This window comes from Silurus aristotelis (assembly GCF_946808225.1).
Source record: "Silurus aristotelis genome assembly, chromosome: 13".
Taxonomy (NCBI): Eukaryota; Metazoa; Chordata; class Actinopteri; order Siluriformes; family Siluridae; genus Silurus; species Silurus aristotelis.
The window spans coordinates 25,704,389-25,721,629 of NC_139586.1; the positions used below are offsets into that span (position 1 = coordinate 25,704,389).

General features: G+C 40.8%; 1 protein-coding gene across 19 annotated transcripts in view; it reads right to left on the reverse strand.

Annotated features, from left to right (window-relative positions):
• The window catches only part of ptprsa (protein tyrosine phosphatase receptor type Sa), a 276,827-nt gene that overhangs the window by 16,288 nt on the left and 243,298 nt on the right, over positions 1–17,241 (reverse strand). For all 19 annotated transcript variants that reach the window (XM_083558977.1, XM_083558975.1, XM_083558972.1 and 16 more), the window contains 5 exons: positions 16,281–16,404; positions 12,226–12,401; positions 9,216–9,335; positions 6,032–6,186; positions 4,394–4,679 (listed from right to left, as the gene is read on the reverse strand). In XM_083558977.1, the coding sequence (XP_083415103.1) occupies positions 4,394–4,679; positions 6,032–6,186; positions 9,216–9,335; positions 12,226–12,401; positions 16,281–16,404 (861 nt within the window). The remainder of the gene's footprint in view (positions 1–4,393; positions 4,680–6,031; positions 6,187–9,215; positions 9,336–12,225; positions 12,402–16,280; positions 16,405–17,241) is intronic.

Sequence of the window (17,241 nt, forward strand, 5' to 3'; positions counted from 1 at the left end):
ACACGCACACACATATGCATACACCAGCATGCACATACACTCTCAGTGTCGGAACTACATGACCAAGCAATTTATTTCTACTTCGACTCCTACTGTTCAGCAACACACACACACACACACACACACACACACACACACACACACACACACACACACACACACACACACACACACACACACACACACCCACACACAGCTCTTAGCCTAAAATGAAGAAAATGCAATTGAAAATTCACACCGTTTCCCCCTCCTTAGTCGAGACGTGCTCCGCGTCCGATATTCCACTATTTTAATTCTGATCTAAAGCTGTAGAACTGAGAAAGGAAATCTGTCTCTTCTGTAAATATACACATTCAATATAAATACAGATGTACCAGATCTAACGGATTAGTATTACAGTAAGACTTACTTTACTGTCTGCTATAAACGAAACGTCACTATGGAGCTGAAAGCTGGGGCTCTAATGTGGGACGACCAGAACTACAGGTAGTCTCCGACTTACTAAGGAGACGTGTTCCCATGACACCGTCATAACTTGAAGAAGTCGAGACGTGGCCTATCCAACCCAGGACTCTCAAAGAATAGTGATCAGTATGGGGTAGTATACTGTAATCTTACAACAATGTAACAAAATACAATACATCATTTAGCAATAGAGCATTTTACGGTACCATACTGTATAGACTTTACAGTATATATATATATATATATATATATATATATATATATATATATATATATATATATATATATATATATATATATATATATATATATATATATATATACAGTAAGGAAAATAAGTATTTGAACACCCTGCTATTTTGCAAGTTCTCCCACTTGAAAATCATGGAGGGGTCTGAAATTGTCATCGTAGGTGCATGTCCACTGTGAGAGACATAATCTAAAAAAAAAAATCCAGAAATCACAATATATGATTTTTAAACTATTTATTTGTATGATACAGCTGCAAATAAGTATTTGAACACCTGAGAAAGTCAATGTTAATATTTGGTACAGTAGCCTTTGTTTGAGGTCAAACGTTTCCTGTAGTTTTTCACCAGGTTTGCACACACTGCAGGAGGGATTTTGGCCCACTCCTCCACACAGATCTTCTCTAGATCAGTCAGGTTTCTGGCCTGTCGCTGAGAAACACGGAGTTTGAGCTCCCTCCAAAGATTATCTATTGCGTTTAGGTCTGGAGACTGGCTAGGCCACGCCAGAACCTTGATATGCTTCTTACAGAGGCACTCCTTGGTTATCCTGGCTGTGTGCTTTGGGTCATTGTCATGTTGGAAGACCCAGCCTCGACCCATCTTCAATGTTCTAACTGAGGGAAGGAGGTTGTTCCCCAAAATCTCGCAATACATGGCCCTGGTCATCCTCTCCTTAATACAGTGCAGTCGCCCTGTCCCATGTGCAGAAAAACACCCCCAAAGCATGATGCTACCACCCCCATGCTTCACAGTAGGGATGGTGTTCTTGGGATGGTACTCATCATTCTTCTTCCTCTAAACACGTTTAGTCAAATTATGACCCAAAAGTTCTATTTTGGTCGCATCTGACCACATGACTTTCTCCCATGACTCCTCTGGATCATCCAAATGGTCATTGGCAAACTTAAGACGTGCCTGGACATGTGCTGGTTTAAGCAGGGGAACCTTCTTTGCCATGCATAATTTCAAACCATGACGTCTTAGTGTATTACTAACAGTAACCTTGGAAACGGTGGTCCCAGCTCTTTTCAGGTCATTGACCAGCTCCTCCCGTGTAGTTCTGGGCTGATTTCTTACCTTCCTTAGGACCATTGAGACCCCACAAGGTGAGATCTTGCATGGAGCCCCAGTCCGAGGGAGATTGACAGTCATGTTTAGCTTCTTCCATTTTCTAATGATTGCTCCAACAGTGGACCTTTTTTCACCAAGCTGCTTGGCAATTTCCCCGTAGCCCTTTCCAGCCTTGTGGAGGTGTACAATTTTGTCTCTAGTGTCTTTGGACAGCTCTTTGGTCTTGGCCATGTTAGTAGTTGGATTCTTACTGATTGTATGGGGTGGACAGGTGTATTTATGCAGCTAACGACCTCAAACAGGTGCATCTAATTTAGGATAATAAATGTAGTGGAGGTGGACATTTTAAAGGCAGACTAACAGGTCTTTGAGGGTCAGAATTCTAGCTGATAGACAGGTGTTCAAATACTTATTTGCAGCTGTATCATACAAATAAATAGTTTAAAAATCATATATTGTGATTTCTGGATTTTTCTTTTTTAGATTATGTCTCTCACAGTGGACATGCACCTACGATGACAATTTCAGACCCCTCCATGATTTCTTAGTGGGAGAACTTGCAAAATAGCAGGGTGTTCAAATACTTATTTTCCTCACTGTATATGTGTGTGTGTGGCAGGGGGCAACTCAGAGAACATCTGAACTCATCATGCCGGAGCAGTTTTGGGTCTCCTAGTTCACGTGAGGGGAAAATCTCATGCTCCTGCAACCAAAGACGTCCTATAAAATTGTGTGTAATAGTGTGGGAAAGAAGCACATATCGCTTCAGACGTCCCAATACTTTTGTGCATATAGTGTATAACCAGAATTGGTCATGTATAGATTTTCTGCTACGTTAAGCTCTGACGCATGATCTGGACACATTAATTACACTGGGACAATTTAAATAAGGTAGTTTCTAAAGAACTGCTGGAAAGACTCCATCCTTCTCTCTCTCTCTCTCTCTCTCTCTCTCTCTCTCTCTCTCTCCTGTGTCGATTCATCATCATCAGCTAATAATTAAAGCCTCCTGTAGCTCTCCCACTCCTATTAATAACTCAGCCGAATCTCGGTCCTCTGGCGTGCTGCTTGAGTTCCATCATTTGCATGGACTGCGGCGAGAGCGTCTTCCCAGGAGATGACGAGCGTCGCTGTTCTTCGCCTGACAGATGCGTTTCTCCGTTGTGGTGGGTAATTTAACAAACGATTACAGGCTGTAGTGCAATACGGTGCACGCAATTAGGTCAAGAGCTACTCAGAAACGAGTGAGCTTTTAATGGGTTTCAGTCACGTAGCATACGCTGCGATGTCAACAGCTCTTCGCGCTCACAAAGCGTCTTTCGCAACAACCACGGGACTCTAACGTCGACTACGTGCGCGCATTCTATAGTAAGGTAACAGCGGTACATCAAAGCCAGGAAGTCAGATTAAAGCAGCCGTTACTATGGATACCGGAGCTCATACAGTGTTATCCTTCATCCAACATTCTCTTTTTACATTTCTTTAATAGATAACACTCATTTATTAGTCCCATATCCTGTTGTAATAACCTCCACTCTTCTGGGAAGGTGTTCCACTAGATTCTTATGGAGATTTGTGCTCATTCTGCTACAAAGATTTTATTAAACTCAGGTACTGATGTAGGTGAGGTGAGACCAGGGGTGCATCGGCGCTCAAATTCATCCTGTTTAAAAGGTTTGAGGTCAGAGCTGTATAGCAGGAGATCTTCCACTCCAACCCATGTAAAGCATATCTTCATAGAGCTGGCATAGAAAAAAACACATATGGCCATTGTGTGAGATGGCATGAGGAAGAAACCTTGAGAGGAACCTGACTCAAAAAGGAACCACCGAATGTCCATTAATAACAGTTCCATTACTGTTGATTGTATGTTTCACATCACACTACGTTTATGGCCCTGGATTGCTTTTCCCATCACCCGCTGCACCCTCACACTTTGATTAGCACTTATAATCTCTTCTTTCATGGCACTTTTTGCCTTCCATGGTTGCTGACGTCTTGATCAGGTTATGTTTTCTTTCGTTTTCATGTCTCTCGTCTGCAATTTTTGACCATTTATTTTTTAAATAAATATCTGCACCCGCATCTACTCATTCGTTTAGATCGAGTCACCGTGTTATACACCTGATATGTGGCAAAGAATAAAATACATGGTGTGTGATTTGGGACAGAGCCCATCTCATAAGGGATTCTGTTTTGGGTTTTTTGTCCAACCTTCACGGCTAGGCGACGTGTGTTACCTGTGTAGTGTCATGTAAGGACATGGACATTTTGGATCCGATGAGAGATATCGAAAAGAAACACTTTCTCGAGCCGATGGCTGCTTTGATGCTTCTGCATCTTGGATTTTGTATATTTCGAAAAGATCATTAATGCATGATAAAATGACTTACAACACATTATTAAATGTAATTTGGATTGTGCTTTTCTGACAAATTCCAATGAACGTGTTCAGAAATTAATATTCTGACTGGATTATTGAATAAGATTATTAATGGATTAAAAGACGCATACAAAATCCTGGCGTTCCTCTCCTGTAATTCCCACCACTCATCTTTGTTATGAGGGTTGTTTCATTTTTCAGTTGATCTGTATTAGTGAGCTACCTTGAACTCCAGCTCCATGCCCGTGACGTGCTCTCCGGCCTCCACCTGAGCCTGTTTCTGGATGTAGGAGAAGAGGCTGCGGGCGGGGACCTCTGTGTTGCCGCAGGCGACCGCCTCCAGCAGAGCGTCGTGGATGAAACTGTACTGATCCTCCGTCTGCACCATGTAGTTCCTTTGAGCACGCATCAGCGTCACGTGGCCGTAGATGTCCACCGTCTTCTCGTGCTTTATGCGCTCCAGCATGGCGTCGATGACGATGAAGCAACCGGTGCGGCCCACGCCGGCGCTAAACACACACGGACAGTGGAGAGTAAAAAAGCAGGCAATAATAATAATAATAATAACAATAATAATAAAACAATAGTTTACATTGCTACGCATTAGTAATTTATTTTACCTTTTTAAATGTGGAGTTTTAAAGAAAGGAGCTTTAAATCCAAAATCTAACCTTATTATGGCCAAAAAAAATAACCTGTCTGATCCACACTACCATCAGCCCAAATACAGCTTGGTTGCCTTGACATGACATCCATCAGCAGCAAACCAATCAGAAAGTATGATTAATGATTCATATCAGATGAATATTAAGCGTGGGAAAAAAAAATCTAATATAGGTGTGCAGGTCAAGCCCTATTACAGTGAAATATTACAGTCTCGAAAGCCAGACATCTAGTGAATGCCTTATATAATGATCCTAATTGATTACTATTAAGGGCCTTAATTCGTTTGGTGTTGGACTTAACATGAAGCAAAACACACCTCCATCTACGACAGATCAACTAGGGATCATCTTAAATAATAAAAAAATTAATCGAACCATTTCTTGTAATATACATGTGGTAAGCCATAAGTGTCAGCAAGCCTGAAATTACTGACTTATGTTTACATTTTTACACCATGAATATGTATAAAATTATTCCCTATTAAATCTATTCTCTTCATTTCCTAGCGTTTCTCTCGCTTTCAGCCGTCACATCACTTGTCGCTGTTCAAAATCTGCCATGAGGCCTTCAAAGTCAGCAGTAGTGTAAAGTACATGCTGCTTGAAGCTGTTGCTTTAACCAATCAGATGTCAAGTTATCAATCAACCAATCCGGAGGCCATCTAGCATGTGTACAATAACGTCTTTATTTTCACGTCCTTTGATTGGACGTTCAGAGACAGCGCTATCTCCCTTTTCATTCCACAATGGCTGATGAAGGAGAAGAAACTGATTTGGTCAATTTGTGTATTGAATACATGATATTTAAGGAAGAGAAATTTTTGAAAATCTGACCAAGGTTCATGTAAAGCACTGGATTGTATATGTTTTTCAAACTCCTGATTGGCAATGTGATCTGGGGGGAGGGGAGGGTGGCAGCATTACTCTGAGCAGTGTCGATCACAATGACATTAGCTAATCATGGCAATCTGTGAGGTACTGTAATGAATGCATTAGAGAGACATTTGTGTTACATTGCCATGTGATGCAGCATGAGCAGCAGTTTGTAAAAAGAAAAATGTGGTTGGCTGTGTTTCAGAGGAAGAGTCTCAGAGGAAACACATACGAGCCAATACCCTCCCTTTACTAATGATATTTGGCAGGTGAATGAGAAAGAAAAAAAAGAAAAAAATTATCAAATAAGACAGGTATCTGACCTGCAGTGGGCGATGATGGGCCCTGCATCAGGTGGGTTGCAGGTCTTTACCCTCCGCAGGAATGCCAGGAAGGGCGTCGGGTACTCGGGCACGCCATGATCCGGCCATGCTGTGAACTGGAACTGACGTACCTCACGTTTTTCACTAGAACCATTCTGTAGAAAGAATGAGAAAGAGTGAGAAAAAAGAAAGAATGAACAGAATTTAACTTCACTCTGCACATTCACAAACACATTCTCCTCATGTGTTTATCAAGTCGACAAAAATCTGCTGACCAACACACACACAAAGGTAAAAAAATGACCTCAGTGGTCTGCAGCCTTCTTTCTTTCTTTCTTTCTTTCTTTCTTTCTTTCTTTCTTTCTTTCTTTCTTTCTTTCTTTCTTTCTTTCTTTCTTTCTTTCTTTCTTTCTTATTTTACTCACTGACAGAAGCGCCACTGAATAAATGAATAAATAATCGCCGTAATTAAATCCACCTTGCCCCAGTTTTTTCGACACTCTAGTGCAGTGCTGGATGGTTACGTTAAAAAGTACATACAACTTTGCATTCACCTTGTGTGGACCTTCCACTGACATAATCCTTGATGCAGCTAATTAATGCTAAGCTACACCTCAAAATCAAACCATAATCATAACCTCAGCAAACAAAAACACATTATTTTTTTTTATTTACAGAAAAACAGTTTTTCTCATTGGGACAAGCAGAAAGTGGCACCAAATTCATTTATTTTGGGACCATGTGGCCCTCAATAAGAAGATATAAAAGGGAATGCACATCTTCATAACTGAGGCTGATGCAATTCACAAAGCCGACGCATAGCCAATGATACGATACATTTAAGATAAATATGAAGCAACTACTGATGCGATACGATTTCTCCATATTACGATGCAGTGTGATCTGATTTTGATTTGATTCAACAATGCAATGGAAAAAATATGATGCTACGCAATTCAACATGGTACTGATCGATTTAATTTTTTCGGGTCAGAAAGACAGCAAATCATCAATTTACTTAAGTGCCTTCTGACTTCTAAACACATGGCCCCTTTCACAAACAGGCCTTTGTAAAAAAAGAAAAAAAAGAAAAAATTTTTAATAAAACCAGATGTTCTTTTCCTCTTGTGTCTCCAGGAAGATGCAGCTCTGCCTCTGCCATGTTAATCTGTATTCTATGCGACTCCCAGGATGCACCTGGGTCTCATCATATTCACGTAGCAGCAGTGGTGCTGATAGAAGACGTTTGAGAAACTGTTTAGCGAGGTTAAGATTTAATAATAAAAGTATAGCACATCTACTAATAATTATATATAAATAAGCTTTTTTTTACCAATGAAAATATGTAAAAAAAAAAAAAAACAATCATGCAAACGCCAACTTTTATCCGATGCACACTTTTTTAAATCGATGCATCACATCATTAACTGCTATACAGATGCAGATCTGTGAATCCCACCATCCCTAGTATTTACAGTTTTCCAATCATATCGCTGCTCCAAATTCCTATTTTCCACTAAAGCAAAATAAACTCCTGAAAGTTTTTATTTGCAGTATGAAACCCTTTACTGTGCATCTGTATTCTGCTCTGTTGTGACTGTAAAACAGTGTGCACCCTCTTTCACTCTCGCTCTACTTCACTGCTAAGTGTTTGCAACGTAGCATGCTGCCAATTACCTCTCGAGCGTGTTTCTCAGAACAGAGACAAAGGTCTTTGTGTGTGTGTGTGTGTGTGTGTGTGTGTGTGTGTGTGTGTGTGTATGTGTGTGTGTGCGTGCGACATACAAAGAAAGAAGGATAGCACAATGGCCTTAGGCACGCCTCACCTCTTCACATCTAGCCTTCCTGTTTATTTCTCCCTAATCTACAGACCGAGCCCCCTGCAGAGCAGTGTCCTGCAGAGCAGTGTGCCCGACTCCTGAGGGAAAGTACTGAGCGAATGTGTATAAGTAAACGAGAAAGAGAGACAGCAAGGCGAGTCTTTTGTTGCTTAGATATTTTATAAGCAGCTTCTGACCCGCGCTATACAAGCTAAGAGAAACTTCTTTTTGCAAAACGTCCATCTTCAGAAACTGGTTCATGTCCACTTTGTGTTGGAGGAGAAAAGCTTAACTTTTATATTATTGTGGGAAATAATCAAACCAGCAGCTCTGATTTTACATGTGAACAGTATTTCTATGACAATCAGGAAGGAGTTCTGGATGATTAATTGATTTACAGTATTTTTACCTTTGCCGTGCCTTCTCTCTCTCTCTCTCTCTCTCTCTCTCTCTCTCTCTCTCTCTCTCTCTCTCTCTCTCTCTCTCTATCTCCATACACACACACACACACACACACACACACACACACACACACACACACACACACACACACACACACACACACACACAAATACACATACACACACTCAACCAAACCATTTTTCTCAATTCTGCTCAATTCTGATTGACAGGTTTTAAAGTTTTACAGAATGTCAGTATTTTTTACCTTGTGCTCTCTCTATCTCTCTCTTTTTCTCTCTCCAAACACACACACACACACACACACACACACACACACACACACACACACACACACACACACACACACACACACACACACACACACACACACAGAGATTCAACCGAACCAATTTTTTCAATTCTGCTCATTTCTGATTGACAAGTTTTTTGTTCTAATTAATTTCAAGCCATAAAAAAATAGGCTAGTGAGCAAATAATTATATAAAAGTGATTACAGAAGAAGTAAATTGTCTCACAGAAAATGTATATTCTGCACAGGAATTAATTCTTTATATATATATATATATATATATATATATATATATATATATATATATATATATATATATATATATATATATATATTACACATACATTTACGCCATTTGTCAGACGTCTTTATCGTGGGCTATTTACAATGATCGCATTTATACAACTGAGCATTTGAAGGTTGAGAGAACTGTTCAAGGGTCCAACAGTGGCAGCTTAGTGTTGCTGGAATTTGAACTCATATCCTTAAGATCAGAAGTCCAACATTTCAACCATTTCCCTATAAAGTGTGATTCCAGCTGCTGATACTGGAGAATAATCAGCTTCTGAATGGTACCCGATCGCACCACTCCATCATGGATTTTTTTCCTATAATGGAAATATCTTACTCCATGTTTGGTGCAGAGTCCTACCTTGTGTAAAGAGAAGGTGCGTACGCAGAAGGTGGCCAGCTCGATGGTGTCCAGGAGGGTGACCTGGGTCATGCCGTATGTCTCCGTCCCTCGACTCGGCCAGTACTGATCGCACTTGATCTGAATATGCAAACATAACAGAGCCATGAATATGAATGACAACAGAATTATGAATATAAAACAGGGTCACAGTACAGAGTCCAGTCCACAGAGTTTACCCAGAGTTCCTTGGACCTGAACTTAATCACATGACCGAAAACTATTCATCCAAACTTACTTTCAAAAAACATAGATATAAGGCTTAGATACGACACATCCAGTTCCTCCTGTACCCATACAGAGGCTGAAAAGACTCAAACTTGATCAGAGACTGACGGATGAGCCGAATGACAATGGCATGCATCACGTGCCATTCTATAATGAACAAAAGTATCACTTTTGGAAAATTGCTTTGAAATAATGCGAATAAAACACTTTGGAGTCTCCAGTGCGAGTGCTTGGTACCAGTCAAATTTGACATGGCACATGGCACAGAAGGAGATGTTCTTGACAGAGTTTGGTTTTCTTTTTAGTTTCACAAGAAATAAAACGAATGGCTGCTAAAGAAAACAACAGGCCTTTTCCAGCTATAAAGTTCTTCACCAAACTGTTAGTACAAAGTTGGAGACACAACTGTATAGGATGTGAACGTGGTAGCATAACATTTTCCCTTGACTTGAAATAGGAGAGCCAAGCATGATCCAGCATGACAATAACTATGTGCACAAAGCCAGCTCCACGAAGATACATGGGTTGGAGTGAAAGATCTCTGGAGTGAGATAAACACAAATCTCCAAGGCAGGCTCCAAAATCTAGTGGAACATCTTCCCAGGAGAGTGGAGGAAACAGCAGATGGGGACTACATACTTTTGTCCACATAGTTTATCTCGATGTAAACAGCAATCAAATTAAGGCCAACAACTCTGGAAAAGTTTCTCCTGTGCTGAAAGATCTCCCTGTGGCTGATGCGTCCCAGACCTCCTGTGGAATTATTTTAGCCCATGTCGAGCAGGCTCTAATTAACGCTATCTGTGATGAAGCGAGATCGGGGATTGAGTAAATGAGGTGTCGAAGGTGCTGCCATTCTGGATGGTTGCATTTGGTGAAAGAAAAACCTCCCACTGAGAGATTCTCCTCTTTCCAACACTATTTCTCTCTCTCTCTCTCTCTCTCTCTCTCTCTCTCTCTCTCACACTCTCTTTCACTGTCATTTCCACTGCCTTCCCCTGTATTTGCTAAATGGTCCATGCTAGCCGGGTGGAAGTGAGAGATAATTGTCGCCTATGATCTTTCTCTCCTCTTTTGCACCCATTTCTCGTCGTTCGCTCAGTCAGAGCTGACATTTCTTCACAGTTTATGTCCGTTCGTGCGCCATGAGAAGCGCCGCTACGTCTTTTTTTATTCACTAGACACTTGTCATTGAACGTACTCATGCAAAAAAAAAAATCCTACACAACAATAATGGAGCTGCGCTTCAATGCTTAAACTTTCTGACCAGCTGTCTCTAAAAAACAAAGTATCATGGGCATACAGGAGATAGACGTCAACAAATTTTGCTATTATCCGTGAAGTCTCGCTCCTCCTGAGATGCGACTCGATATTTTACAGCTATAGAAATGCGTGATACGTTACAACAGTACGAAAAGAAAGGGGTCTCAAAAAACGGCTCTAAATAGACGGATTTATACGAAGTTTTCCGTAAGGAGATGCCTACTTCACATTTATCCAGGGCAGAAGGGCGCTCCGGTGTTAGTGATCATTTATATATGGACAGATGGACAGGATTAGAAATCAGATTATTAGGGACTGTTCTGGAGACAAGGTGAGAGAGGCATGATTGAAAAGGGTTGGTCATGTTTAGGGGACGGACATGGGGTATATTGGTAGAAGAATGATTAATATGGAGCTGCCAAGAAGAAGGAAAAGAGGAAGGTCAAAGAGAAGGCTTATGGATGTAGTGAGAGAAGATATGAAGGTGGTTGGTTTGAACGAGGCAGATGTAGTGGACGGAGTGATAAGGAGAAAAGTCAGACTGTGCTACAGTGGTGAAGATAGAAGCAAGCAGCACGGTGAAGATGATCGTCACAACCTTCTCCAACATGGGTGCTAGTGTTCCTACAGGAAGCAAACAGTTCTCCAAAACTGACTTGATGACTAGTGTCCATAGTTTTTTTTATTCCTACCCGAGCATGTAGTTTCGCTCAAAATTATGTCACACTGCAGGAAAGAAACCTGTTTAATATTCGGGTTTACAGCTTTAGCTCTGAGCTTTCCCTTCCTGAATTTCTCTCCTCTTTCTGTGAGAATAAAAATAAATCAATGCTTATTTCACTATGTTGAATATTTATTGCTGGAAATGGGTAAAGTAAAAAGTGGATGAATTGCGGTGCAATTAGCGTTCACATTCATCCCAAAGGTGTTCAATAAGGTTGAGGTCAAAGCTCTGTAGCAGGCCACTCAAGACCTTCCTTCTGGAAGTTAAGTCAGGTCAACTGGACTATTTGGTTGGATCGAAACGTTTCAATACTCACTACTCCGAGCAGCTTCTTCAGTCTGAGGGAAGTTGGCAGGATTCCACAAATTTGTAAGCTCCTTTGTGGAATTTGTGGAAAAATTGTAAAAGTCCAGTTGATATGACTCAACTTTTAGATAATCGCAAGTGGATGACTAAGAATCTTCACAGACACTCCAACTCATGTAAAGCATATCTTCCTGAAGCTGGCTTTGTGACCAGGGGCATTGTTATGCTGGAACAGGGAAAATCCCTATACAACTAAGTGCCATGTATGGCTGGATAATATACAAACATATATACACACACACACAGACACACACATAAATATATTTATATAGTATATATTAAATGCAAGTCCCAGGGTGCATGAACTTCTGGATTTGCACCAGTGGAGTGATGATTTCAGTAGTGCTCAGCTCCTAAGTATATGCCCTATATGCTATGTATATATCTTACCCGTGACTTCTCCTCTAAGCGAGTCATCATGACCACGGTAGCTGCTCTCTGCTCCCACACCATCCTCCAGAAATCTCCGAACGTCTCAGGCAGCGGGCCCTGCGTGGCGATGTAGGCGTTCTGCTTCCTGTAGCCGTCAATGTAGTTAGCGTTGATGTAGTCACTGCCCGCGATGCCTGGGAATGAAGGGTAGGAAGAAAGAATTCAGGCAGGCACTCTGGTTAGATGTGCATGTGCCATAACAACTGAGCTGCAACTGAAACAGTAGCTGCGGTTACTGGGGTTATTCCGGGAAGCTGGCGAGAATCCGAGGTTTGTGCTGCACTGACATGACGCTGAGCCTGTGTTACCCATTACGGAAAATAATTCCCATGCAGACAAGGCATCAAGACCGAGTCTCTCGGTCCCCCTATCTTTCTCTCTTTCACTCTATCTCTCTCTTCTCTGGTGGCCTGTGGCATATAGTGGTGTGATTTAGGGCCTGATTTAAAGGGTGCTACAAGCTGGAATTAGACAAGGCTCTGTGCCACGGCAGCCTGTCTCCTCCAGCTAGCTGTAAATTTCCCCCAAAGCGGCTTCGCTTCTTTCCGTCCTTTGCTACGGGATGAAAGGCATGACACACTAATCCGGGACAGAAAAATATATATAACTTTGTAGCCTTATGATGTATAGAAACGTATGCGTCTTTGATATATAAAATTTTTTTCTCACTGCATTCATATTTATGGGAACGCAAAACATTACGTATTGTAATGAAACTGTTTCGTGTTTATTATGAGTGGGAGGACGCAGTATTGGCGATAAAAACGCCACAGGTTTTCAGTGCTAATATAGCAAAAGGCTGCTATTACACTGATGAATACACATAAACAAAACTTACTTGTGCACTCGAGGTGATTAGAGTAGTTTATCTGTTCAATTAGGTTCAGTTACACTTCCCCAAAGACCACAGCCATATTTGTAGCAGTTCTGTAAGTTCTCTTTGTGTGTTCTAAACCCGGTCACCTGTTCATCATGACATTCTAATAACATCAGCTCATCTCATTGCCAAATAAACCCCGGATCAATGTACAGCGTTCAAAAGCAAGAAAGCAAGAAAGCAAGAAAGCCATAAGAGAAGGAAAGGAAGAAAAAAAATAAGAAAAGAAAGAACTAAGCAAGAAAGAATGAAAAAAACAATTTTGAAGCAGAAAAAAGGTAGAAAGAAAGAAAGAAAGAAAGAACTAAGCAAAGAATAAAACATTTGAAAGCAGGAAAAAATTTAGTAAGAAAGAGAAAAAAAGGGACGCAAGCAAGAAAGAAAGAAAGAAAGAAACAAAGAAAGAAAGAAAGAAACAAAATAAATCAGAAAAGAAAGCAAGCAAGAAAAGAAAGCAAGCAAGCAAGAAAGAAAGAAAGAAACAAAGAAAGAAAGAAAGAAACAAAATAAATCAGAAAAGAAAGCAAGCAAGAAAAGAAAGCAAGCAAGCAAGCAAGCAAGCAAGAAAGAAAGAAAGAAAGAAAGAAAGAAAGAAAGAAAGAAAGAAAGAAAGAAAGAGGAAAAAGAACCAGGGCAGCTTCTGCTTCAGATTCTCTTTCGGAGTGCATCCAACTCCATACATATAAGCATAATATTTTCCACTTATTATTCTGAAAATCTTAAACGACACCATGACGTGTTTCAGGAATATAAAGTGATGATAAAAACAAACAAAACATTTTAATTGAAATTCAGAGTTAATGATGGAGAATAATGTATTCTTCTTCTACATCAAATTCAAACCAAATGATCCCAGCCGCCCGCAGCGCTAATCAAAAGTCACTAAAGCGTTAAATCTGTCGGCGTTCAGTCACGTTAGCTGCTTGAAAGTAGATGATTTCAAAGGAATTTGAAGCAATAGATTGAAAAATTTGTAATTGAACCCCCCCCTGTCCTTGAGGAACCTCTTTTGGGTTGTAGATTTTGCCCTTAATGACACTGCTGGTGCTTAAATCAGGCATAACTGCTGGAATTAGATTTTGCCCCACAGTAAAAAAATTACAGATAAAATAAATAAATAAACACAAATATAATTTAATAACCGATCGCTCAGTGCAGACTGTTTTCCGGGGTCGTCTTCCAATTCTAAACTCTGTAGAATAATATGAGAGCAACATAAGACACAGCCAAGTTAATTATACACTCGGCGCCAGCAAACACGGGGGCCAAGTTGCCAAATTGCTGTTTTAATGCTTAAACAAAGTGCAATGAAATTCTCGACTGGGTTCGTCTCTCTCGCGCTCCATAACAATAAACGGGGAAGAAAAAAAAAGAGCAATCGGGGAGAAAGAGCGTGGCGTTAAAACACGTCTGCCCTGTCTGCCGAAATGTCGACGACGCATGCGGCTTTAGTCATAGCTCGGTGAACAAAAGATGAGTGTGTGCATGAATTGTTCCACTGCTGCGACTAATGGCAAAAATCACTGCGCTGTAAAATAGAAATTTCAAACTCGAGTAATTTACGTATTTACTCGCACTGTCTTCGGGTTGATTCCGTTACGCCACGTTAAGGCTTGGCTTTAATAGGGCTGTCGGGGGAAGTGCGGTTTCAAACGAGACGGAACAAACAAAATCGAGGTAACATGAAAATGAGAAATGCTGATGAGAAAAAAAATAAAAAAGAAGAAGAACAAAATCTGGCAAGAGGCAAAAGTAAACAGTCTGAGGCATGTATGGAAATGAGTTTGGAAGCAAGAAAGCTATTTTATAACAGAAACAAATCGTTATTCTGTAAAGTCGTGTGGTCAAATTGTATAACGATGGGATGTAGTGCACTGAACAAACGTTTCAAATTCCTACATCTGCCAGATTTGCCCCAACTTAAAGGCAAATCTGGTACCTTCACTGCATGCTATATATCTTTTCTTTAGAACATGCAGTGAAGATACCAGATTTGCCCCGAAAGGCAAATTTGACAGATATATAGCATGCAGTTTAGGTGCCAAATCTGCCCCCCGAAAGGCAAACCTGGCACCTTCACTGCATGCTATATATCTTTCCTATATAAAATGCAGTGAAGGTATCAGATCTGCTCCCAAAAGGAAATCTGGCACCCTCACTGCATGCTATATATCTTTCTTATATAAAATGCAGTGAAGGTATCAGATCTGCTCCCAAAAGGAAATCTGGCACCCTCACTGCATGCTATATATCTTTCCTATATAAAATGCAGTGAAGGTATCAGATCTGCTCCCAAAAGGAAATCTGGCACCTTCACTGCATGCTATATATCTTTCCTATATAAAATGCAGTGAAGGTATCAGATCTGCTCCCAAAAGGAAATCTGGCACCTTCACTGCATGCTATATATCTTTCCTATATAAAATGCAGTGAAGGTATCAGATCTGCTCCCAAAAGGAAATCTGGCACCTTCACTGCATGCTATATATCTTTCCTATATAAAATGCAGTGAAGGTATCAGATCTGCTCCCAAAAGGAAATCTGGCACCTTCACTGCATGCTATATATCTTTCCTATATAAAATGCAGTGAAGGTACCAGATCTGCTCCCAAAAGATAAATCTGGCACCCTCACTGCATGCTATATATCTTTCCTATATAAAATGCAGTGAAGGTACCAGATCTGCTCCCAAAAGATAAATCTGGCACCCTCACTGCATGCTATATATCTTTCCTATATAAAATGCAGTGAAGGTACCAGATCTGCTCCCAAAAGATAAATCTGGCACCCTCACTGCATGCTATATATCTTTCCTATATAAAATGCAGTGAAGGTTCCAGATCTGCTCCCAAAAGGTAAATCTGGCACCTTCACTGCATGCTATAAGTCTTTCCTGAAATGATCGGGTATAATTTATTAAAGAAATTAATGACTCACAATTGTATTGAGACAATGTATGTCACAATTATGGAACGTCAATATGGATGAAAGTATTGAGAAGTGCCCACAAACTTCTGTCCATATAGTGTCTTGCTGAGTAGGTCACAGGACTTGACTAGATGTTATTTGGATTTGGCAGTTCCTAAGGTTCCTGTATAGTCTGTGTGAATTTGTGTGCCGATGAATAGAACCTGACCTTCAACTGGACCCAGAATGACGCGGGAGTGGTCGTAAGCGATGACGTTGGCGTATCGGTTCTTGGGCTTGTTGACCTCCAGGTTGGAGTGCTCCCAGGTGAACTGCTGTCCTGGATCGATGGACTGGAGGAAGAGAAGAAGAGGAACCACTTAAGGTTATGCTGTGCTTTCAGTACCATTAGTGTAAAGAGCAAACCCTACAGCACAAGACAGAGATATATAGTGAGAACAGCTGAGAAAAACATTCCGAGTGGTGCTTTAATTAAACGCTAGCCTGCTTTGGTCTTACTCATTGTAAAGCATCTGGCCAGGTTCTTTAAAACAGATCACTTCCGCGACAGTGAATAATAGCAATGGAAATATTGATAAAGGATTCTGTACTTCGCCCCGAGGAGGAAATGAATGAGGGTGGGAAGAGGAGGTGTGTGTGTGTGTGTGTGTGTGTGTGTGTGTGTGTTTGGGGTCTCACTGCCTTGACGCTTGCAAGATAAATGCCATCACATTCCCTATATTAGAATTTCTGCATAAATATTCTATCCCCTGTTGAGGTAATTTACTATTCCATTATGTTTTTCCCAGCCTGCACTCTGCCAAAGATATTCTCTCTCTCTCTCTCTCTCTCTCTCTCTCTCTCTCTCTCTCTCTCTCTCTCTCTCTCTCTCTCTCTCTCTCTCTCACTGCTAGCATTGGGCCTTGAAGGATGTTTTCCTTTACAGCTGTGGTCATGCAAAATTAAACTAGAGGCAAAATAAGGCCCAATAAGGGGTTTGATAGAACAGTTTTCCCCTGTGGTGATTACAGGAGTCTGTTCTCACTTGGACCACTAACAGTCACCGTTCACACACCCCCTGCTGGCCGGGACACATCAATACAGAGTGACTGTGCAGGATGCAATCGATCCCGCTCATTGCAGACGTGTTATATATCCAAGCTGGATTCGGTTAAATATGCCATTAGTGT